The 23,821-nt window shown below is 41.0% G+C and overlaps 3 protein-coding genes across 3 annotated transcripts; 1 reads left to right on the top strand and 2 right to left on the bottom strand.

Moving 5' to 3' along the window:
- Window positions 1-6,352: 6,352 nt before the first annotated feature.
- On the bottom strand, window positions 6,353-9,981 carry ndufab1b (NADH:ubiquinone oxidoreductase subunit AB1b). The gene is made up of 5 exons (XM_084037002.1): window positions 9,775-9,981; window positions 8,182-8,301; window positions 7,643-7,730; window positions 6,732-6,838; window positions 6,353-6,611 (listed from the first exon to the last, which is right to left on the bottom strand). Exons 1-4 carry the CDS (start codon window positions 9,946-9,948, stop codon window positions 6,747-6,749), a joined length of 474 nt encoding a protein of 157 aa, XP_083893128.1. The 5' UTR covers window positions 9,949-9,981; the 3' UTR covers window positions 6,353-6,611; window positions 6,732-6,746.
- A 433-nt stretch (window positions 9,982-10,414) lies between these two features.
- On the top strand, window positions 10,415-12,924 carry dctn5 (dynactin 5). The gene is made up of 6 exons (XM_084036566.1): window positions 10,415-10,570; window positions 10,756-10,824; window positions 10,929-11,047; window positions 11,164-11,275; window positions 11,769-11,871; window positions 11,962-12,924. The coding sequence occupies exons 1-6, from the start codon at window positions 10,523-10,525 to the stop codon at window positions 12,057-12,059; spliced, it is 549 nt and encodes a 182-aa protein (XP_083892692.1). The 5' UTR covers window positions 10,415-10,522; the 3' UTR covers window positions 12,060-12,924.
- Window positions 12,925-14,173: 1,249 nt separating this feature from the next.
- On the bottom strand, window positions 14,174-22,398 carry hapstr1a (HUWE1 associated protein modifying stress responses a). Its single transcript, XM_084036494.1, has 5 exons — window positions 22,013-22,398; window positions 20,764-20,844; window positions 20,273-20,340; window positions 19,882-20,092; window positions 14,174-17,733 (listed from the first exon to the last, which is right to left on the bottom strand). Exons 1-5 carry the CDS (start codon window positions 22,206-22,208, stop codon window positions 17,417-17,419), a joined length of 873 nt encoding a protein of 290 aa, XP_083892620.1. The 5' UTR covers window positions 22,209-22,398; the 3' UTR covers window positions 14,174-17,416.
- Window positions 22,399-23,821: the final 1,423 nt, after the last annotated feature.

Raw genomic sequence — 23,821 nt, 5'->3', positions numbered from 1 at the left:
TCTGCTAAATAACCAGCAATGGTTCTCAGGAAATCAAGCCAGTTTCCCCCCCTTGTAGGTGAATTAAAAAAAAAAAAACTACTACTCCTTGTAGGAAAGGAAAATCCAACTTCTAGCACTGAAAACTATGTATAGGTCTGTAAGTTTTATTTTCTCTGCCAAATAACTGCTTTAAGCTGGAGAAGCTCAACACACTGCTTTCAATATGCTGTCTTTGAGGGACGGGGGGGGTCCTAGTGTGGGGGAGGTGGAGGACGGGCCGTAGAAATCCCAACGCTCCCTCTCCTCCTCCTCCCCCACTCCACTGATGTAAAAATCAAAAGTGGGGAGTGTTTATTGTGTGAGTGTGTGACTGTCAGTGGAAAATGTTCTGTCTTGTCAGACTTATAAACCAAGAGAAAGGCGAATCTGTATCTATGCATACTGTAGCCTCTCACATGGCCTACTGAGAGGCATCTTTTCTTTTTTTTTCTTTTTTTCCCCGTGTCTCACAAAATGTTTTAAATGTCTCATTAAGTACAACAAAATGCGAAATATTTACTTACTTATTACCTTTTTTCTTTTTTCTTTAAATCGCTCTCATTGCCACAAATGGTGTTATGAAAAAAGGAAAGAAGAAAGACTTTAAAGATCTGTTTGTTTTTGGTTGAAGATAATATTTTTAACAGTGCAAAAGTCGTCCACATTTCATTGCCTTGATCCTAATTGTGTCCGAAGATGCAACAAGTCAAGTGGCTTCTACCTGTTTACAAATAGAATATGATTGTATTGTTGTACTGTTTTTTTTTTTTGAGTGGAGGGAGGGCGGGGGGTCGTACTCATCACGTGTGTGTGTGTTTGTGTTGTGGGAGGGGGGGGGGGTCTTGGTTGTGTGTGAGAAGAGCATGAATGTAAATCCATCAGTTGTGTTGAGAAATTCTGCGTGTGAATAATAGATGTACCTATCCACCAGTGATTGTTTAGTTACTACGATGCACAATTATCGGGGAAAAACAAAAAGCTTCAGAGTGCGCAAACAAGAAGTCAGCATTAGCGAAGCCATGGACCTTAATTTCTTTCTTCGTCGTGTAATTATTCTGGCGTAAGCCTGTTATGCGTGTGTGTGTGTGCGAGTGTGTTTTCCCCTTCCGATTATAGGTTTTTATTTCAGAAGTACTAGAAACGTTTGCTTAAGTTGTGTTTTTAAGTTTAGCCGTGAATATTTAACCAACTGCAAAGTATACTAGTGAGACAGAACCTTGAGTATTAGCCAGACTTGACAGTGGTGTGTGCCAGTATTGACCTGCTCTCTACCAAATAATTCAATCATACAAAAGATTAGTTTACCTAATTCCAGATCTCTTTGCTTAAGCTATATCTACATAGATATATAAATGTATATTTTTTTTTTGTTTAAGAATTATTATCAAGTGGAACATCTGAACCATATTTGTTTTTGAGTTAACTTCATTTGACAAATTGAACTGAGGAGCCTTGGATTTTTGCACTTGGGTGGATCAGAGGAAAGGCCGAGCGAACGGAGAGCGAAGCCGAGTTGGGTGGTCAGACAGACGGCTTTGGTGGTGTAGTTTTGATTTCAGGTCTGTCTGAGGGAGACGGTGTGTGTGTGTGTGTGTGAGAGTATTGTGACGGGGTAACGTGTGTATTTGTGTGTGTGTGTGTGTGTCTAGAGAAGATGGTGCTTTGTTGGCCCGAGTGAGAGAAGACGAGAGGGGTTGGTCGTCGTCCTCTCTTGGTTTTACCTCTCCCTTTTCACTGGGCCGGTCGGTCAGAGCGGCGACCTCGCCACGCCGCCTGCACTGAGCCAGAATGTAGCTGAAAAACGGTTTTTAAAGTATGAATGACGGCCGGAGCCTCGATCTGCCTTCTCGTGGCACCTGATCAGCCTCCTACACAGGGGGGAAAAAAAGTTAAGCATTCACTGCTCATTGTTAATGTATTTGATTCAGTATTCCACTACTGTTCTGACCACGCCTGGTTGTCATGGTGATCGTTGCCGATCTTGAGCTTGACTGAAACGGGAGGCTTCTTGTTTTGTCCGTAGTGACTCGGCACAGGGACGTGGCTTGTGATCGGTTGGTTCTTCCTGGACACAGGGTCACGCTCGCCTCTTTGCTTATCCAGGATCAGCTCTCACCTCTCCCAACTCCTAAGCTTAACTACAGGAGAGGAAACGCAAAACTGACAGGAGGCCTCGGGGCGGGCGGGCGGGGGGCAAGTGAACTCCAAATACTCCATATTCCCGTTCCACTCTTGATGTAATTATTTGTTTATTCTGATTTTTGGCAGTGCTTCTCTCCTCGTGCTGATCTGGGGGCAGTTTTGTCCCTCATCAGTATCCTTACCTTAACCAGTTAGTGGGACTAAAACTGAGCCCTGATGAGCAGCTCAGGAGGCAGCATTGTTCTGCTGTTAGAGAAGGGACAAGTAACGTCTGTAAAACGCCTCTCATTGATGTTGATATTATTGTTTTTGGTTCCCAGCTTAATCTCGCTCTGTTCTGTCTGGTCCAATCTAGTGTGTGTGTGTGCGTATGAAGATGCAAAAACCCAGTGTCGTACAGAAACTGTGTGTAAGTTTGAACACATTATCATGCCAAATCAAGGAGGGAGGGTGAGAGGGAAGGAAAGGGATGATCTTTTTTGTTTTTTTGGGTTGTTGTTGTTGGTTTGTGTGTGTGCGCGTATGTGTGTATTTAAAAAAAAAAAAAGCTGGACAATGTTAAAATGCTTGAAGAAAAAAAATGTCATTTGCAAAAGGATGACGTGAGGAAAACCTTTTTTCAGTAAGTGAAAACCACCATGAGCAATGTACAATCCCCCTGGCTGCCAAGCAGCCTCCCGACAGGGCCAGAAGAGGGGAGGAAAGAGGGGATGGTAGGAGAGGAGGGAAGCTGGCTGGTGATACTCTACTGCTTTTTAAAGTTTAAGAAAAATAATGTGACTCTGTTTTTCTCTTGACTTAACTATCCTGTGAGCAAATGCTATATTATATCATAACACACACCCAAACGGCTCCTACTGTCGATCAAAAGCGCTAAGGCTTATTTTTTCTGACACAAAAAAAAAATGAAAAAACAAGAAAAAAAAATACACAAACTGTGAGGATCTGCTGTCTTTTTTGTCATTTTACATTTTAAATGAATACACACAAACAAAACCCTGAAAAGCTTTAGTCAAACCAGCACAAAGATGTGGGTGGGGTGGGTGGGTTTGTCGGGGTGGGGGGTGGGTACCGTACAGAGGGGAGGGATGGGTGTCGCTCAGAGAGACTATGCAGTGGAGTGTTGAACCCAGGCTTCCATGTCCACCTTGGGTTTTTTGCTTTCTTCGACAAAAAAAAAAAAAAAAAATCCCAAAAATGTTTTAAAAACACAGTTCAGATGGGATTCCCAATACTATTCCTCAAACATGTTGTGCCATCGTTGAATCGTTCTACTACTACTAATAATAATAACTGAAAAAAACCTTTATTACCTAGCAACCGTCGGGCCAGTTGTAGCAGGAGAGGAGGACAGGTTAAGATTTGCAAAGTCCATTTCTTTATTTTCACAGCTTGTCTCCTCGATAAGTCAAGGGGAGTGAGGCCGGTGAAACTGCAAATTTTACACAACTACAATGTTTTTTATAGAGATTCTATCAATCCACAGTGTGTAGTTGGATCACCTGTAAACCTATTATGCACATTGCTTTGGGAGACTGTTGAAACTATATTATATATATATACATATATATATATGAGAATATAAACATACAGTGTCTATAATCAACAAGAGGAAGTCTTCCTCTCTTACAAACAACAGGAAGTACCTTTTTATTTTCAAATGTCTTCCTCGGGTCATCAAAGGATTTTATCTTAAACTTTGGGGGAAAACTGCACTTTTTGAAGGACAATCTTTATTTGTATGGGTATAAAAATTGACAAAAACGAAGTCGCCTGATATTACAAGGTATAGAAAACCAACTCCAGTGTGCTCTAATAATGAATGTCTCCTCTGATGCTGTCTATTTGTTTGGTTTCATTTAATCTTTTTATTCTCCTTCCTTTGTTGCTTGGTTTGTTCTGTATTATTTTTTTTCTCTCCTATTTTTCTGGATTTTAGTGCTCTTAAGAGAATCTGTACTAAGGTGTAGAGTAGTTAGTAGTAGGTCTTCTGTTGGCTGTACTCGTATACTGATTACTGTTTGTAACCCTCTGGCTCCTGCAGCCGTCATACAAAGCTGTAAAACTTGGGTACAACCCTCAATAAAAGACTAACAATGACTCAGCTGTTTCCTCCTGGACTCATTATTTCTCATTAACTTCTTGGTACCTGAAGCCATGTAAAATGTAACAGTTTAAATCCTTTAATCTTACATTTTAAAGTGTAATGCCTCTCTGCATATGGATTTTCTGCTAAGTGACCTTTCTATGTTTTCAGAATAAAAGTCATACTAAAGGATTTCCGAAAAGTCATAGTATAGTATGTCACAAAAAGGGCATAGTATTGCATGCTGCAAAAAAGGCAGTAAAGCATGTTGAAAATTCAGTTTAGTATGTCAGAAAATAATCGTATAGCATGAAAAAAAGTTGTTTAAACAAAAGTCCAAGTATAGTCTATAAAAAAAAAAAGTCCCAGTATAGTATGTTTAAAAAAAAAAAAAAAAAGTCCCAGTATAGTATGTTTAAAAAAAAAAAAAAAGTCCCAGTAAAGCATGTTGAAAAGTCAGTTTAGTATGTCGAAAAAAGTAATCGTATAGCATGAAAAAAGTCAGTTAAATGTAAATTCAGCATGCATTCATAGTACAGTATGTAAAAAAAAAAAAAAAAAAGTCCCAGTATAGTATGTTTAAAAAGAAAAGAAATTATGGTATAGTATGTCTAAAAAGAAAAAAGTCCCAGTATAGTATGTAAAACAAATAAATAAATAAATAAAAAAAAGTTATGGTATAGTATGTCTAAAAAGAAAAAATTCCCAGTATAGTATGTAAAAAAAAAAAAAAAGTTATGGTATAGTATGTCTAAAAAGAAAAAAGTCCCATTATAGTATGTAAAAAAAATAAATAAATAAAAATAAAATCATGGTGTAAAAAAAAAATTCATGGAGCACCTGTATTCAGGGTCTTGGGGCGGGGGGCTGGGTTCAGACAGGTCTACCCCAGCTGTCATTGGGCGAAGGCAGGGTTCAGACAGGTCTACAGTCTATTGCAGGGTCAACATGTTGAGAAAAACAACCATTCACACCTACTAGTCATCAACGAATCTATCCCCATCCTGCATGTCTTTGAGAGAACCCACGCTTACACGGGGAGAAACATGCAAACTCCACACAGAAGGAACCTGGGCCCGACCCGGGAATCAAACTCGGGACCCTCTCGCTGTGAGGCGACAGTGCTACCCACTACACCACCGTGTAGCACAAGAAGTCATAGTATAGTATGTAAAAAATGTCATGGTATAGTATGTCAAAAAAGTCCCAGTATAGTATGTATATAAAAAAAAGTCCTAGTATAGTGTGTAAAAATAAAAAAGTCTTGGTATAGTATGTATATAAAAAAAGTCCTAGTATAGTATGTATATAAAAAAAGTCCTAGTATAGTGTGTAAAAATAAAAAAGTCTTGGTATAGTATGTATATAAAAAAAGTCCTAGTATAGTGTGTAAAAATAAAAAAGTCTTGGTATAGTATGTATATAAAAAAAGTCCTAGTATAGTGTGTATATAAAAAAAGTCCTAGTATAGTGTGTATATAAAAAAAGTCCTAGTATATTATGTATATAAAAAAAGTCCTAGTATAGTGTGTAAAAATAAAGTCTTGGTATAGTATGTAAAAAAATAAATAAAATAAAATAAAAAAATCATAGTATAGTATGTACATTTTTTTTTTAAAAAGTCCAAGTACATAAAACAAAGTCAGTTAAGTATGTAAAAAAAAGTTTTAAAAAGTAATGAAAAAGTCACAGTATAGTATGTAAAAAAAAAACTAGTATAGGAAAAAAGTCAGTATAGTATGTCAAAAAAGTTAAGTCATGAAAAATTGTCAGTATAGTATGTAAAAAAAAAGTTACGAAAGCATGTTGAAAAAGTCTTAAATGTAAAAAAAAAAAAAAAAAAAAAAAAGGTTTTAGTAGTTTAGTTTGTCAAAAAAGTCAGCTTCCAGTTTTAGTTTCTAAACATGACAAATCTGGCAAGAAACTATGTGACCTTCAGACTGAGACAGTTATTTTTATTCAGACTGAGACGGCTGCCTTGTTTGAACTTTATTACACGTGTCTTATGTCAAAACCACATCTTTATTTCTTAAGTTGGCGTTTTCATATTGGTTTTAACTGAACCCAATGTTCATGCTCCGCCTGTCATAGCAGAGACATAAACACCTATACAGCATGTGTATTTATTCATCTATTCATGAGAAATTACATTACACGTGGAGCTGGAAGAAAAAAAAAATTCAAAACTGTGATATAACTTTTTTTTAATATTTAGTTTATCTTCAAACTTTGAAAGAACATGTTCATTTAAATACAGTCAAACACGGGAAACGGCAGCTTGACGCCAATGATGCCGTAATGGACAGAAGTGGAGGAAGTTGGAAATGTTCTTCCTGCTGGGGTCACGCTGGGGTCATTGTCTCTGGAAGAAATATACAACACTGATTAGAGACTACACGGGAGCAAATGGCCTGACGACCAACGCACATGTGTAATTTGAGATGATGAAGAGGCAGAAAACGGAGCCGGCGGAGAGACTTGCCTCTCAGCCAACAGATTATTCATAAACGTCCTTCTTGTCTGCGATGTACTGTACAATCTCCTCGGGACTCATCAACTTCTCTGCTTCTGCGTCGGGGATCTCGAAGCCTGCAGAAGGACACAAAAAAAACTTGAACACACCACTAGGAGCCGCTGACGTGCACATATGATCTGTGACAGCATGTCAAAAACTCACAATTACACACACAAACCGAGCATTTCATGCCACCGTTAATATGATTACATAGTCTACTCATATGCTTGTCGCTGTCAAATCAAAACCATACATCTCTAAATCTGGGGATTTTTTTTTCTTTTTCTGATAAACTTGACCATAACTGTTGCTTTATGGATTGAGAAAATTCTCACATAATGCTGCAACTAATTGATTTAACTCCATTAATCTGCAGAGCATTTTGTGAACGAACCTTTTAGTCTATCGGATGAAACGCATCGTCCAACCAACAGTCCCAAATCTAACAGATATTGCATTTAAAATGATATAAAAAATAACTACACTTGATCAATGCAGACTTTGCCTGATCATAATAAATCATAGCATTGTGGCGTTAAACGCGGGGATAACCAGGGAAGAAAAAAAATGGAAACAAAAGGACTGTATGTGTGGCATTAAGATGTACTATGGAACATAAAACACTGGAAATCATAGGAATGGGGGACATTGGGCCCATCTATCTGAAAAGTGCATCGTCACTAAGCTGTACACAGTGTGTATTTTTTTTTCTTCTTTTTTTTTTGGATAAAATTATGTGGTGTTTTGTTTGTGGATGAAGAAGAAAAAAAGGAAGAGACCAATAATTGTGTGAAATCAGTGATTCATCAGGGCGCACAGCCAGCGTCTCAGTCTGAAGTGTCATTAGAAAACCGCGGCGTAGACACATGCGGACTCACCAAACTCATCCTCCATGGCCATGATGATCTCCACCTGGTCCAAACTGTCCAGACCCAGGTCTTTCATGAAGTGGGAGGATGTCTGCAGCTGTGGAGCAGGAAGGAAGACAAACATCAGAAATGTAGGTTTTCACAATCAATGTTTGACTCTGAACAGGAGATGATGGCACTTTCAGCTCCTGGTCTGGATATGAAACATGGATATTATTATCTAATAATGCCGAGCATTTATGAACTCATTGTTTATCATTAGCTGGATAATCTTCTTACAGCACAAAGTAAAACTATTATTTACTTCATCAGCCTCTGACATAAACCAACAGAAGAGATAAATGTCTTGTTTACATGGAAATTAATAAATACATAAATTAATAATATAATTACTCATGTCTAGTCACTCATGTCAATATTCACGTTTATCCCAATAATGAAAATTCCCCCATTGTAAATTTATTGTGAGTGTTTTTATCTAATTGTCCCAGTACTTGTTGACAATGGCCTGATTGTTGTTGTAGCCCGTTCTCAGCGCTCTCTCTCACCTTCTCGGGGTTGATCTTGTCGTAGAGCTTGAGGACATACATGACGCGGCCTTTGATGGTTTCTAGGGTGAGGGGGGGCAGGTCCCCATACTGTCGGCACAACACGCCCACTGAGGAGATCTAAGGAGGAAGAGGCAGAGAGGTTGAGATCAGAGAATCTCCTCAAATCCTTCAGACCAACTTCTCCACTGGTGCATTGTTTTATACAGCATGGTATTAATCAATGACACTCAGTCTGTCATCTGAGTCAGTTTCTCAAAAATTAGGCAGAAAGACAGGAAATTTGTTTATTAGGGTACAAATTAAAAACTCTTTTAGGCATATTTCAAGCAACACTAAAAGCAACAAGGACAAATATGAATAAACCTATGGGTTTCCAAGCTGACAGCTTTAGTGTTTGGTGGTATCACTCATTATTAAAAGGCTCCATTATGAGCCGTTAACCACGGTGCCTGTGGATTTACCTGCTCTCTGCACACCTCTAATGCACAATAGTGACAAATAAATAGACTGATAACAGAACAAGACATTAATATCTCTTAAACTCTTGAGCTTACTAAAAAAACATTCAAACGGCTTTGAGACGAGGAAACCTGAAGTGCAAAGATGCTGACTCATTCCTGGGTTATAGGGCTCATTCCTGCAGCCCTCTATAATAAACACACTAAATAACTATTGTCATGTTCATGTCAAATCAACGGTACAATTCAACTCCCATTTTGTCAATCACTGCACCATTACCTAGTAATTAGACCAACTTGAACCTAATTTAACTAAGCCAGTTTAGCTTCTAGCAAGGAATTGATTCTGATGTAGTGGTAGAAGTACAAGCACCTCAAACTTATACTCAAGTACACTACTTATGTAGACTTAATGTACTCGTTACATTCTTCCAAGAGACACATTTGTTTACAAGAGCACATTGGTCTTCGTAGATGTAACCTCATCCACTTAATTTAACTTTAAAACGTACACAGATGTCATTCCAGGCTAGCATGCATTGGGATGAGGGAGGTGGAAGCTACACTTCCGCTATGATGCCCGTCGGTAAGGACCGTGTCATCAGCTGTAACCACCGTGTGAAGGAGCGCGAGCCTTACCGTTAACTTGACGTCACCCATTAAAAGCATAATTGGCATGCTTCAGTAATTAAACTGGCTAACAACATCATACCCAACGCAACAATACAATTCAAAGCACCATTTCCAATGTGACAAAGCGCCGTTCACTATGACTCTATGAAATTAGCTATATAGTGTAAGACAGCGATCAGGGTTAAGTTAAAGCATCCGTAACTTGAAGGTGAGGTAGGGACAACAACATCACAAACGTGTGTCCCTCTCAGCCTTTGCTAACTAGTTAGCTAGCTAGCTAACAAGCAAAACATGGCTGTTGTGTAATTTAAACATTTCCGTTTCAAGGTTTCTTTGACTTCAGGGTGGTGATATCACGCAGTCGGGTTTCCACTGGTTCATATAAACTGCTCGCATGCCAGCGTGAACTTTCAGGCGAGCTAGTTTGCCCTGACCGGTTTTGAAAGACGTCGGTAGGTCACGCTAGGCCCACGACTGTTCAATGTGAGCGGGGACTCACCCGGCTCTGCGCGAGCCACCGCGTCCTCCGGCTGTCTGCGGCGAACGAGAGGGGTCGGTGGATGGCCGCTGTTGCCGGGGCGACAGCGGCTCTGACTGCCAGGCTACCGGAGGGGAGCCTCAGCGAGGGCCGGGCGAGCGCGCGGACACACTGCTGCAAGACACGAGCCGCCATGACGGTGGAGAGAAGTGACTGGTTGCTCCCAGCGTGCAACGGGAAGACGAGACGGGATCAAGGGCTCTGTCGTACGCATGCGCGCAACTCAAGCCGTTGTCTTTATTTTGCTTTTTACAGTTTTATTTTGCTTTTTTAAATGTGTATTTCTCCTGTCTGCAATTTTACTAAACAGACTACTAAAAAAAAAGTTTAAAAAAAATTGCAGCGAAGATTCAAGTCAGAGAAGACCAATCAATAATAGAATCACAGATTGTTGAAATTAGGTGATTACCTTACCGGATGGGTTGAAGAAGCAGAATAATACATTTCATGTATTTATAACTGTTATGTCTAACTGTTGTATGATACAGCTCAAATGTAAGCGACACCAGTGGACTTTTATACTTGTTTTACTTAACGAAATACATCGATGATTCGGCACTTGACTCATATTGTCTGAAAATCCCCGGAGTGGACTGAGAAACGGAGAGCTGACAGCAGAGCAAGGAGCAGAACAGATAGAGGGCTATTATTACTGAATCACCCTCACTGTTTTTTAATATTTAATCGTACATTATATTTATTCCCCGCGATGGAGTTGTCTGAAATACTGTACAACAAAGCAGAGTACATTGAAACGGTAAGGTGTTTGATTTGAATCCGTTGTTAGCTAGCTAGTCGGCTTGCTATTTGGCTAACCCTTAGCTGAACGGGGCGTTGGGCGTCCAATAACTGGGATCATTGTTTGTTCTTAAGGGTTTTAATAGAGAGTAGAGACAGAAACACACGTTCATACTATTATTAATGACGTATGTCCTATTTTAGGCTTCTGGCAACAAAGTGAGCAGACAGTCGGTGCTGTGCGGGAGTCAAAACATCGTCCTCAATGGCAAAGTAAGGGAACAACAAATATCACGCCTGACAGGGAATAATCCAGGCAGCTCTGTTATCAATGTTAGATACAGCTTAACTTGTGTACGCGTGTTCCGTCCCTCCAGACTATTGTGATGAACGACTGTATCATCAGAGGAGACCTGGCTAACGTCCGGGTGGGCAGACACTGTGTGGTGAAGAGCCGGAGCGTCATTCGACCACCTTTCAAGAAGTTTAGCAAAGGGTAAAGCATCCTTCTCTAATGGGAAATTGCATTTTTTTTGTCCTTAATTTCTTGTTGCTTCATGCCCATTAACTAAGCACTCTTTCTCTTTCTTTCACCGTCCATCTCCGCTCCAGGGTGGCTTTCTTCCCGCTGCACATCGGAGACCACGTCTTCATCGAGGAGGACTGTGTGGTCAACGCAGCGCAGATTGGTTCCTACGTCCACATTGGCAAGAACTGTGTCATAGTGAGTGGAATGAGATCACACAGAACCGATCAGAACAAGGCAATGGCAGAGACGATGCTCTCTGCCCCCATTGAGGGAGGATATGAACAGAAGCAGTCTCTCTTCTTGCCTGTGGTGAAACAGTCACATGATAGTCATGTTCAGATGAACTGAGCCCAGCAGCAGCAGCAGACTGCAGGCCGGCTGCTTTGAGCAGACCACCACTGGAATATGAAACAAACACATTCATCCCTTTTTTTATGTTTTTATTGCAGTTGAGCAGTTCTGCCACATCAGTTGCAGATTCTAATCTAATTGCAGACGGGCTATAAATCAGATAAATCCTCTAATTATGTGCAATTAAGTCTTGATCCCGGTTTCTTAAATGGATAAATATTTTCAGTATAAAATAGTACATTATAATGGCATCAGATAATATGCTTTTTCTTTCTGACACACTGATGACAAAGTAAGCATAAGACTCCAACTAACTTGTATTGTGTATTGGGTTTAGGGTCGTCGCTGTGTACTGAAGGACTGCTGCAAGATTTTAGACAACACCGTGCTCCCTCCTGAGACTGTGGTGCCGCCATTTACAGTCTTCTCTGGATGCCCAGGTCAGCATCACCAAGCAAACACACACCTCACCCTCCACTTTCTGTTCTATCTGTCACGTCTTTACACATGTTCGTCTTTCTGTCTCTCAGGCCTATTTTCAGGAGAGCTCCCAGAGTGCACGCAGGACCTGATGATTGATGTAACCAAGAGTTACTACCAGAAGTTCCTGCCTCTCAGCCAAATCTGAGTCCTGCCCCAAAACCATCAGAAGGATCCACACTTTTTTGCAGCCAGTTCCAGGTCAGGGTCAGGGTCTCTCATCAGAAATGGACTCTGAGAGCTCACCTTCTTTCCATCGCCCCACAGAGGCCCTGGGTATCTCTGCCCAAGGATAAACATTTGGTCCTTTTAAGAACAGTTATATGATTTAACAGTAGTTTATAGCTGCAGAAGGCAATCGTGTATGTTTGCAGCTCCAAATTGCAGTCTTGAAAAGTCTTCACAAAACTGCACAAAAACTGCTAATATTTGTCATCCAGAAACTCAAAGACCTTGGTGCGGCTGCCGATAATCACAATCTTCACTACAGCGACTGTAGGTGAAGATGAGAAAGTGGAGGAGCTATGAGAGGAAGACGGTGAAGGGTAGAGGTGTAGGAAGACTGCTTGTAATATACTGTATGACACACATGGACCAAAACAACAGCAACAACAGAAGTTGGCTTGCATCATTCATGTACACATTTCGTTTGAGAAACAGCCGTACACTTAAATCAGCAATTTGTCAAATATATTTAGTGTCTGTCATTTAATTTCTATTGTTGAAGAACATGTTTGCTTTCTCCTTCACTGGCTTATTTAATTTTTCAAAAACTCATTAATACTGCGTGGATTTATTTTATTTCTATTATGTTTTGCAATGTTAATTTGAATATGCTGATGTGTGCAGGACTGTGCTGTGCTTTGCCTTGTCATTTTCTGAGAGCAACACTAGCCGTTATCTAAATAGTAAAAAAAACATTAAAATAAATATAAATGCTTGAAAATCTGCCTTACATGGACTCAGCTATGTCTTGTACTCAACAATAAAACGGTTAATCTTCAACTTTTTCTTCTATTAGCTGTGCTAGTTTTTTCTCAGTTGATATCCAGAGCATTTACTTTAGTTATACTATGTTATTGTATATGAAAACAGCGTTTCATTAGTCATGGAATACATGTTCGGTACCTTGAGAGGCAATGTGTGTTTGTAATGTGCACACAATGGAACAAAACCTAAACCTAACCATTTTTTTTGCCGGTTTTCCTGCTATTCCGCGGATCGCCACTTGGTGGTGGTAATGAGCAGACACGTAACAATATGCCACCAGAGAAGAAGACGGCGACCAACGTGATGCAATATTAAAATAATCAACTTTACACGTGGAAATAAATCAACACATACAGTGCGTTTTTATGGGGAATAAATGTAAATATGACTCGTTTAGAAGTTAACTTTTAGTATCTGGCACATTTAATATAAATGTATAAAGATGCCCTGTTGAATTCTATTGGAAACAAAAGTTAGCATAATATGAATCCTTAAGTTCTTACAAACGTGTTGAATGCATTTCCTTCCCTCCTTATGTTTGAATTATGCATCGTTAGCATCGCCAACTCTTCTTTTTGTTTGCTTGTGGCTGCTCTGCTGTGTATTTTGGCGCATTACTGCCACCTGTCGGTGACAGAGGAGTTAGGTATAGTGTGAAACCATTAGCTGAAGTGCTGCATGTGCTCACAGTGGAAAACAAACTTTGCAGGCCAACATGTCCTCTGGCACCAGAGAGCAGATTAACTTAATATCAGGCTTGAATTAGTCCCCACAAACTCACCACGCTGAGATGTCTTAAAAATGTCCACGACATTCCCACAATATTTCAAATGCATGACTCGGTTATTCTCTCATTTTAAACATTGGACGCTTCATTTGGTCATTGTATGTAAATCTTCAGCCTCGGGACCTCCTTCACCAAACCAATCAAATCAAATACACGACTGCTCGAGTTCACAAAATATCAGCACACCGGTGAATAAAAAGAAAACTAAGCTTCCTTACTTTGCCTGAAAATGTTTTTATTCTTCATTTACCTTCGACTGAAAACTTGAGGAAAAGTGACTTACCCTCGCTAAGTTCAAAGCTACAGGCTCACAGATAAAATGCCTGCATGACATGTTAGCAGATAACCTTTATTCATTAAATATTAAGCAAATACCCTTTAATGAAACAGTCCATCCAATTGCAACTCAATGGTTTTATTTCTTTTACAATGTGAACCACATATATCATACCAACAATTATATGTTAAGTATATAGATTAGCCATTTATTATTTTTTAAACAAATAAGTATCAAGAAACGGTTGATAATAGTGTTGGCTCCAGAGACACGTGGCATGAGTCAGCCTTTTTGAAACAATGTGGATGAAGGCCGGTGACTGGCTCGGGGAAAGAAAAGAAAAACACAAAGTGTCCCCTCCATTATAAGCAGGCTAATGAGTGGGGGGGGGGGGGTGGGGGGGGGGTCAACGCTGCAGCTTCAACAGTGGGATTAGAAAGACGGCACAATCCTGCTCGTCGCCAACTCCTTAGCAAAGCCTATGGGGGGGAAAAACAAAAACCCACTATCCTTTGATAGTGTGAATTTTAGTTTATTTTCCCTGTCAACAGACACTTCACACCCTCCCTTTAACCGACATGTTGTCATGTAACAAACAACGGGAGGTTAGAACTACTAATTTGGAACAACGCGCGCCATTTGGTTTCAGTCAAGAATGCTGCCAATGTGGAGTGTCACACGAAAACAGTGATTTTTAAGTGCCTGGAGAAAGAAAATAAACTAAAATATTTGAAATGCATTCCTCTGATTTAATGAAGAGCGTGTGGACAGGTGGTTATCATCATATTCTTCCATGAGCACTCTGCAGAGTCCTAGAGTGAGACTTTCAGGGGGTTCCTATTCAAGAATCCGGGATCCTTCCTGCGTTACATTATTCTATAGACCTGTGCCAGCTGAAACTACCCAGAACTTACAAGACATCGTTTGCTTTTTTTAGGTACAGTTTTAAACCAAGACCGACATTAATCCTTGCCAAGAATTGCTCGTTGAACCTCCTTCAAAGTAAGCGAAGCACTAAGCAAATCTGGTCTCACTTTTCCCCCAATATCAGGTTTAAATTTCAGTCTAATTCAGTGGTTTCACTCGTATGCAAGAACAACCTCCTAAAAACACAGAACTCATAATTCTGACGAAAGCGACAAAGCTCAGCCCTGGGTCTTTTTTTCCTTTCACTGACAAGCCAGCAATCATGTATGAATATAAAAGCCAACCTATAACGCAAAAATGAAATCTGTGACCAAAATGTAACAGAAGTTAAAAACTGGCATGCTTTATACAACTAAAGAAAACCCACTTTCCAGGTCAAAAAAGGTGAAGGGAAGTGAACAAGTCACAAAAACGGAGAAAAAAGAGAAGGAAACATTGACATCTCACAAGTCAGCTACGGCGGGTATTACAGGTACAGTTGAGGGGTTTACGCCTCAGCCAACTCATCGACAACTTACTGTATCACTAATATGGCAGAGCATCACTGGCAATGTTTATAACTAGACACCTCAAAGTTTAATAATTGACACTTTGTTAGCCTCCTATGCTAAATGAAAGCATATTTCAACATTTGAGTTCATCACATCCCAAAACAGCCTTGGATTTAACTCTAATAATCTTTTGTTAAGACCCTAAAAAGTAAGTACCAGCTCATATAAACTTTACAAAATCGCTAAATATACCCAAATTTCTGACTCATGCGACATCAGTGTCTCTTACTCCTCTCCGTCACAGAGGGATGGGAAGGCAACAACCATTTCAAGAACGAAACAAGCCCAGAGTTGCGTCATCCTGTACCAAGTAAAATTAAACTCATCCACGTCCTATTAATGCACACACCCCTTATACAAGAAGCAGACAGTGTCCCAACACCCAATCAGACATTCGGGCCAAATAATCCTCGGCTGGCATGCTTGGTGGGTCTGTTGAGAAACGCTACCTTTGTAAACATTTTTTGTGATTTACGCTTTTACAGCACCGATTATCTTCCGATAAATTAAACTGTTTGCCAGACAGGAAAAGACTGAGTCTTTGAATACCAGTAAAGCCCACTCACACACACACTCACACACACACACGCACACACACAAACAAACGCTCTACAATATGATCAAGTACTTTTGAAGAGTTGCCGAAACCAGAGTTGTGCGTGAGGGCTCCATGTCTAGCCACACCAAGTGTTTACTTTTTCTTAGCAGCAAACTGTAAGTAATGTGTGGACTGACCACAAGCGGGCCTGTTAGAGCTGGACGAGGCTACGACTGGGATATACAATGGAAGAGCCGATTTGTTTGCATGAGTTAGGAGGTGAAAGCTAAGTGCAAAAAACCTTATTGCAACTCATCAGAATAAATCACAAGATCACATAAAAACAGCAGCTGCTTTTCGTAATAAGACGAGGGCAAAAAGGGGGAGAGAGAGAGGGCGTAGCAGTCAGCAAACAGGCTGGCTGACAAGCTGTATACACAAAGAAAATAAATTCCTTTCCATTATCCTCAACAAAAAACATGGTGGAGACATAACGCAAAATTAACTTGGCTACCACTGCTGAAAACAAGTGGCAACATACCTAGAATTTTAACACTTGTGGTGGAACTAAAAAATAAAAAGAAAGGGCGACTGGCTGAACTAAATCAAGCCACTGTTGAACCAAGAGTTAGCAGAGAGTAAAGTTACATGCCATCAACCTAGTAGCCAGGAAAACTGTAACCGGCTACGAGCGGCGGATGAAGCAGGACGATGCCACAGATGTACTCCTACTGGGCAAATTAGCTCCAACACCGACAGGCAACGTCAACCGAGAGCTGCAATGATGAAGTAACAGAAAGAAACGGATGGGTTTGTGTGACGCAGAGGTGGGTCTCCGACAGAGCTGGGTCCAAACATTTGGCGAGAAAACTCAGTTCACTGAGTGAGACGATTTGATCATGGCCCTCACTTCCTTATTAAGGTGGTAGGTGAGGATGAGTGAGATCAAGGGAGGGAAGGGCACAAATGTGTCAAGGATCAAGTGGCTTGTCAAGCAGCACAGTGCATGTTCACCCCTTCGAGGACTGTCCGTATCCCAGAATGACTTGGTGACTTCCTTCGTTGTCTCCTTTCCGGGCCGGCGATGTCCATGCGAGTGTGTGTGATGTCGTCCCAGACCTCGCAGTCAAGCGCACACACACTCATCAAGTGTTCCGATTGAGGATCAGCGATTTGTAGTAATAGTTTTGGGAAAGGAGACAAGGAATAGATTTCTTTCAACAAGGTAATAGACCAAACTGAGATCTTCAGTCCCCGTTTTCATTTTCAGCCCAGGTTCTTCTGCACAGCCACGCATCCGAGTGTCTGTCTTATCCGTGCATCGGTCACAAAGAAGCCCATCCATCCCTCTCCTAGCCTTGGCTTTTGAAGGCTCCCCCCCAATCCCCTCACACACACACGCACACACAACCGCACACAACCACAGGCAGGCCGATCAGATCATCCTGTTGCGTTTGTGGGTAGGGGAGTCTGTGATGACATCACTACACTGGGTGGAGTTTCGTTTCCTGGTTCCTCCGCCTCCAGCAGAGGCAGAGCCTGTAGAGTCCAGATGCAGCGCCATCTCTTCCGAGATGAAAGTGTTCAGGTCGACGTCCTGGAGCCCGTTACGCCTGCTGCGGCACACCTGCCCCGAGCCGGAAGAACCGCCTACACCGGCACCGCCTGCGTTACTGCTGCTCCCACTCACATGTGTGGGAGACCCTGGAGCACCAGAGCGCACACTGATACTCGCCATGGCTCCACTCAGACCTGTGGAAGGAGCAGGAGACAGCCAGTCAGAGAAATAAGACAGATAAAGAGGCTTCTACATGTAAATGTTGATTGTGTTTAACATTGGCAGCAGCTGCAACCATCCTTTTCCATTGTTTACTGCTTTGCAATGAGACGAGAATGAAGGCTTCACGTACATCTTTTGAGCAGAACAGTGACTATGAACCAAGAAACACATCACTGGTGCGTCAATCCAATACTCAACATCACATTTGTATTAGAGGTCGACCAATAGGAGCAGGAAAATGCAGATAGTCGATTAATTGACTGAATTTAATAATTCGTAAGAGAACATCTTTGCATGTTTGTTGCGTGTTACATTGTTAAATAGAAATCTTAAAAAACAGTCATGTTTGTGCATATCCACAGAGTAAGAAGGATCAGATTTTTATGCAGTTTCAGTTCATGAATGGACAGTTACTGGATTATCTGAAAGGGGGGAGAACACCAAATTGGTATGCAAGTAGTTTGGGGGATTTCTTTTCCTGTCTGCCTGCTTTGTGTCGTGGACAAAGAGTTGACAGTGTTTCACTTTATATTGGAGTGAGAAACTGAAATTGCTCACGAAACGTTACAGTTCCCTGAAACCCTGTATAACAAGGATCACATCAGAGGGTATTTGGAAGTGGGTACACATAAAATATCTAGTTATAAACCGTATAGCTGCGTATGTCCGGCACTACGCCTTACTTAAGATTACAAGCTACAACATTAAACTAGATATCCTACAGTTACCATGAATCTTGAAAACGCCACCACACAAACATAAAATCATAAATCTATGTTTAATGTAGGCTACAGCTATGTTGCAAATTACTTTATGACTCCATTTGATACGACTGAGATTCACCTCACTCAACTATAACAACTGCAGAGTGTACTACATCTAGTGGCTGGCTGTTAAATAGCACCTTTAGTCACAGACCTCGTTCAGAGACGTGAAGGGCATGTCACTTTCCCCCCTCTCTCTGAGATATAACCAGTTATAGCCTATTGAAATGTGTAGTTTGGCAAGACATTCTCTTGTGATGGGAAGTAAACAGCTATTTGACACGACTTGAAACTTAATTTCTGTCTCCATCTTGGATTGCAGAAGAGAACAAGTCAGGTTGCAGCTTCTTCAGAATGACCTGGTTACGTTTGGAGCAGCGATCTGACAAACGCACAGGTCATCACTAAAGCTGTAACTAACTTTACAAGAGAGGTGGTAAACTATCTCTCCTCCAACTGTTAGCACACTGAATACAAATCTGCACAATTGATTGTCTAAAAAGAGTGAAAAGCTATTCACCTATATGACTCAAAAATGATTTTGTCTGTACCAACACACACACACAAACAGAAGTGGTTAAAATGCAAATGATATCTGATGACTGAGAAAGGAGACGCACTGAAACTTCCTGACACAGACCAAACGTGTCTTTCCGTAACCTAAACCGCCAAATGCCTAACATTATCCACGCTAACCTCGGCTACCCTTTAAAACGAGGGGACCTTCAGATAAAGTTCTGAATATTAATTTGCGCTGACGGCACACCAGAAATACCAGCATGCTGTAGTGTAATTGAATGACAAACAGAAACCGTTGCATTTGCATATTTTAAAAACCAGAGTCATTAACAAACTACTTGACTTTGGATGTCGTGAGATGTTTTCTCACTCTGTCACGCACATGCAGACAAGGGGCCAAGAAGGTGGGGCCCTCTTTCACCACTGGCCAATAGCACAACATATCCTTATCTCTGAGCCACATGCAGACTGAAGGACAGGCACGCTCTCTCACAAACAAACTTTATGTACTTCAGTGCTTAGACTTCATGAGAATAATAAGCTCCAAATGACAACCTGTATATTGGTAAATGAGTCAGCTGATATTTTAAAAACGTTCACATAAAATACCTTATTTCACTATCACTATTACACTGCCAGATCGTAAATGTGTTAATCTTCAGAATCAGTAGATCCTGCCCACACACAAACACAGATATGCAACATTAGTGGTCATCTATACTGGCCGTAAAAGTCCAGCAATAAAGCTGCCTCTTGGATTGTAAATCACAGATGTGATCAGGTGACTAGAATGGCCACTGGTGTGTAAGTTATGAGCCGGGCTTGCACTTTACTCACCATGCAGTGCTATGGCCTCCCTGAAGGGCTGGAGGTCCGTTTCCACAGATGAGCCAGTCTCAGCTGGTGAGTTAGCCCGACTGGGGGCCACCATAGCCAGTCGGGTGCTGGCTCTGCTACTCCTGTGTGGCGGTGCTTTGCCGCACAGAAAGCTTATAAGGTCCTCCCTTCGGATAGTTCTCCGTCGCTTTTTCACCCAGGCCAACATGTCCTGCAATCAAACATGGTTTAACGGAATCAGAAAATGGTGATGTGTTTTTCTCCCCTGCAACACCCCTGTTGTGTAAACATAAAGTGTATTCTGCAAGCAGCCGTTTCTGAGCCGTAACGTCACAACTTGTACAGATACAAGAGAATGGAGTTGCCCAACACACAGAGGAACAAGACCCACCTTATGACGGCGTTGGTGGCCTATCTGGATGCCTCGATCAAAGCTCCTCTGATGGGCCTCCACACTCTCTGCCATAGTGAAAGACATCATAATCATTCATTATCATGTTAGTATGCAGGACACCGGGTTTGCCCAAGAATAGAAACCATTTGGAAATCTTCTTATCGTGGGTGATAAAGTATACTTAAAGTTCGACATGTTTTTGTGAATACATAGAGAAATAAAAACATGATTAGCTTTGAAATCAACATATTACTTGCAGAGGGTGCCAACTATTCACCACTCACTAGCACTAATCTACCTGAGAATCCTCTGCCATGTTGGGAGATAGAAAGTGAAAACAGAAGTCAAGTCCAGCACAATCTCATTCTTACTACAACAAATCACCTCTGGTTCACTGGTGAATTCCTTATATTATTTAAAAAAAATAATAATAATAAAGTTGTGATCAAATGCACAAGAAGCAAGAGAAGAGGGATACGGTTCGATACCTTTGTAGAGATTGGTGACTGCTGTTGCAGAGTTCTGAAATGGCACCCACAATGACAGGCCTTGCTGATGGCATACTCTGTCTGTGGGAGGAAAAGGGGGGGAAACACGTTGGCTTTCTATACATAACACGTTGCTGATTTTTTTTTTTTTTTAAATACATAAAAAGCAAGTAACTCTTGATTAATGTGATCAAAATAAAACAAAAAAAAAAGGACAATCAACATGCGAGAGGCACAACAACTTTGTGATTACAGGGTTGAGGTGACGGATCATTTTCATTCGCCATTTTGTCTTGCATCTACAATTGCAGGGACAAGGGTTTGGCATAAAAATAACTGTCAGCCGGCGCTAGATGGCCAGCTTTGGAAGCTTGTTTAGCAAGAAAGCACCGACACACCAACTTAACTGCCCTCTCAGCAGTTAAGTTGCAAAGCCGTAGACAAACATGGCTATAGGCTTTTTAACAAGTGGAGCTCTGCGAGTGTGGACGGCAAATTGTGTCGTGTCCGAAGAGCAACACAGCTGTACCATAACTGTACACAAACCCAATATTACCACAGCGAACCAATACTATCCTCGCCATTTTGTGACTATAACGCTAAGCTACGCGTCGCTAAAACAAACTGCTCACTCAGCAGCAAACCGTGCCGTTAAAAAACAACAACAACAGTATCCGTGTGCCGCTAACGCCACACCTTTTATAGCACATTTCGACAGGCAATCGCGTCCGGTATAACAGACGGTAACACTGACAGTATGCGAGAGACTGTCATCTGGGAATGTCGCGTAGCTACGATTGTTGTTACCGTCGCCATTTTGTAACTAGCCCGGCTAACGTTACGTTAGCTATCGGCTGCTGTCTTAACTTGGGTGTCAACAAGCCATCTTATTGACGAACGTATTCCTGTTAACGTAGGCTAGTCCAAATGTGTCGGTCAAAGATAATATTGTTGGTCAACACTCGAACCAAGTGTACAACACCGGATTCGACTTCATAACTATTTTTTTCCCTCTCCAGAACTGGCTAACACTGCTAGCTAAATTTAGCATTGCAAAATCAGCTGTAAACGTTACCCAGTACTGGGCAGCGGAGTTTGCTAGCGGGCTAAGTGGCGCTAACGTTAGTTCACAGTGACGCCCGGTTAAGTAGCCAAGGTGGCTAAAACCAGCGAGCCCAACGTTACGGAGAATCTAAGTAACATTACAGTTATACGAACGGGGAGGGGGGGTGAAAGCGCCGCTTCGAACCTTTGTATAACTGTGCCACGGCTGTGGCGGAGTTCTGGAAGAGGTGCCACAGTTTATCCTGGTCGTTGTCGGCCTCCTCTTCGCTCGGCTCCCTCTGCTCCGCTTCGGCCAAACACTGCCGCTCCCATTTTGAGAACCAGTGCTCGGGTCCGTGTTCCTGTATCTCCGAGTCTCCGTCTTCCTTCTTCTCCTCCATTTAATGCACCAAAAAACCTCAAGTAAAATGCACCTTTGTGTTAAAAGATTTATATCTGTACACTGTATAAATAATTATGTGCGTAGATCCATGGATGTTCTGATATTTTTTTTATATTTCGCACTACAATATAGCGTTGGACCCCGTCCCTACGACCATCGGTGAAGATAAGCTTAGCTAACTATTTTTCCTAGTTGCCGACGTCGAAATATATACAACGCAGACAACCTTGTTATGCGCTTAATCCCGCCCATGATACCAGATATCGATTGTGATTGGCGAGATGAGCGCTGCAGGGTGGGCCTGAGGGCTTTTATCGGTTTTTGATTCGCTCTCAGAAACGTCCGTCACGTCATTGACACAAAAGAACCACAGCGAAAATTCCCCATTACTAAAGCTTGCGAGAGAGTGCAAGTTCTGTCGTGAAAACTAACATATTTTATTTTATTTTTATTTTATACATTTGGGAAGGTGATTTATAAATACTTTATTACCATTGTTATAGCCTTCTCTGAGCTCATTCAACTTTATTCATTTTTATTCAACACACATTATGTGACTCTCTCGGAGAATTGCGTTTTTGAGATCCCAAATATAAACAATTTAATTAATATTAACCGAAACATAAATGAGATGATATAGTCAAGAGTGAGTCAGTAATTGTAAGAACAAATAAAACAAAACAAAACAAAACAAAAAACAATCTGCGACAGGGCGAGTAGTGTAATCGGGGACTAGTGCAGTATTGTTTTTAGCCACTAGATGGTGCCATTTACTCACAATCGGAAGGTTTGTTGCAGCCACGCACGGTCTGGTTCCATTACTGCAGATGATCGGCTCAGTATTAAACACTGGTAAAGGGTAAAGGGATAACTACCGATTGGGCGTATGTTGTCCTACACAGTGGTGACGTTTCACCAGTGAGTAAAATGACTCTATTGTTGGCCTTTGTTTTATTTTTGTTATTAACATTATTAAGTAAATCTACGGTTCCTCTACTATATGGTTGAGTTAAGTTGCATGACATATTGTATTGCTGCAATTAAGTATTTTTAAATAGTGCTTTTCTCCACAGTAAATGGACCATGGGTCCAATTTGTCTTTTACTTACTAAACTTATGACACATAGGTCCCTCTGCCATTGAAGTGAAACTGGTCATATGAGGTTACAGGGTATTTTTGATGGATAATTATTCAGGTAGCCTGATCTACATTAGCAACTATAGTTTTGTAACCCAAACTTTTGTGTCATTTAACTTTATTTTGAATCAGTTAACAATACAATAATACAAATAAACTGTCATATTTGAAATCAATCAGGTAAATGGGTAAATATATATGAAAGCAAGAGATCAAATTAAAAAGCAGAAAACATAAACTGAAATGAAATACAATAACATAAAACATGCCAGGGGTCAACATTAATTAATACATTCATAGTAACTTAGATTAACGGCGGTGTAGTGGTTAGCACTGTCACCTTACAGCAAGAAGGGGGTCAGGGGGTCAGCCGTCTGTGTGGAGTTGGCATGTTCTATCTGTGTCAGCCTGGGTTTTCACCAGGTACTCTGGTTTCCCCACACAGTCCAAAATACATGCATGGACAGGTTAAT

This window comes from Eutrigla gurnardus (assembly GCF_963514095.1).
Source record: "Eutrigla gurnardus genome assembly, chromosome: 20".
NCBI classification, from domain to species: Eukaryota; Metazoa; Chordata; class Actinopteri; order Perciformes; family Triglidae; genus Eutrigla; species Eutrigla gurnardus.
The sequence above is the reverse complement of the archived record's forward strand: the minus strand, read 5'-3'. Positions and strand labels throughout refer to the sequence as shown.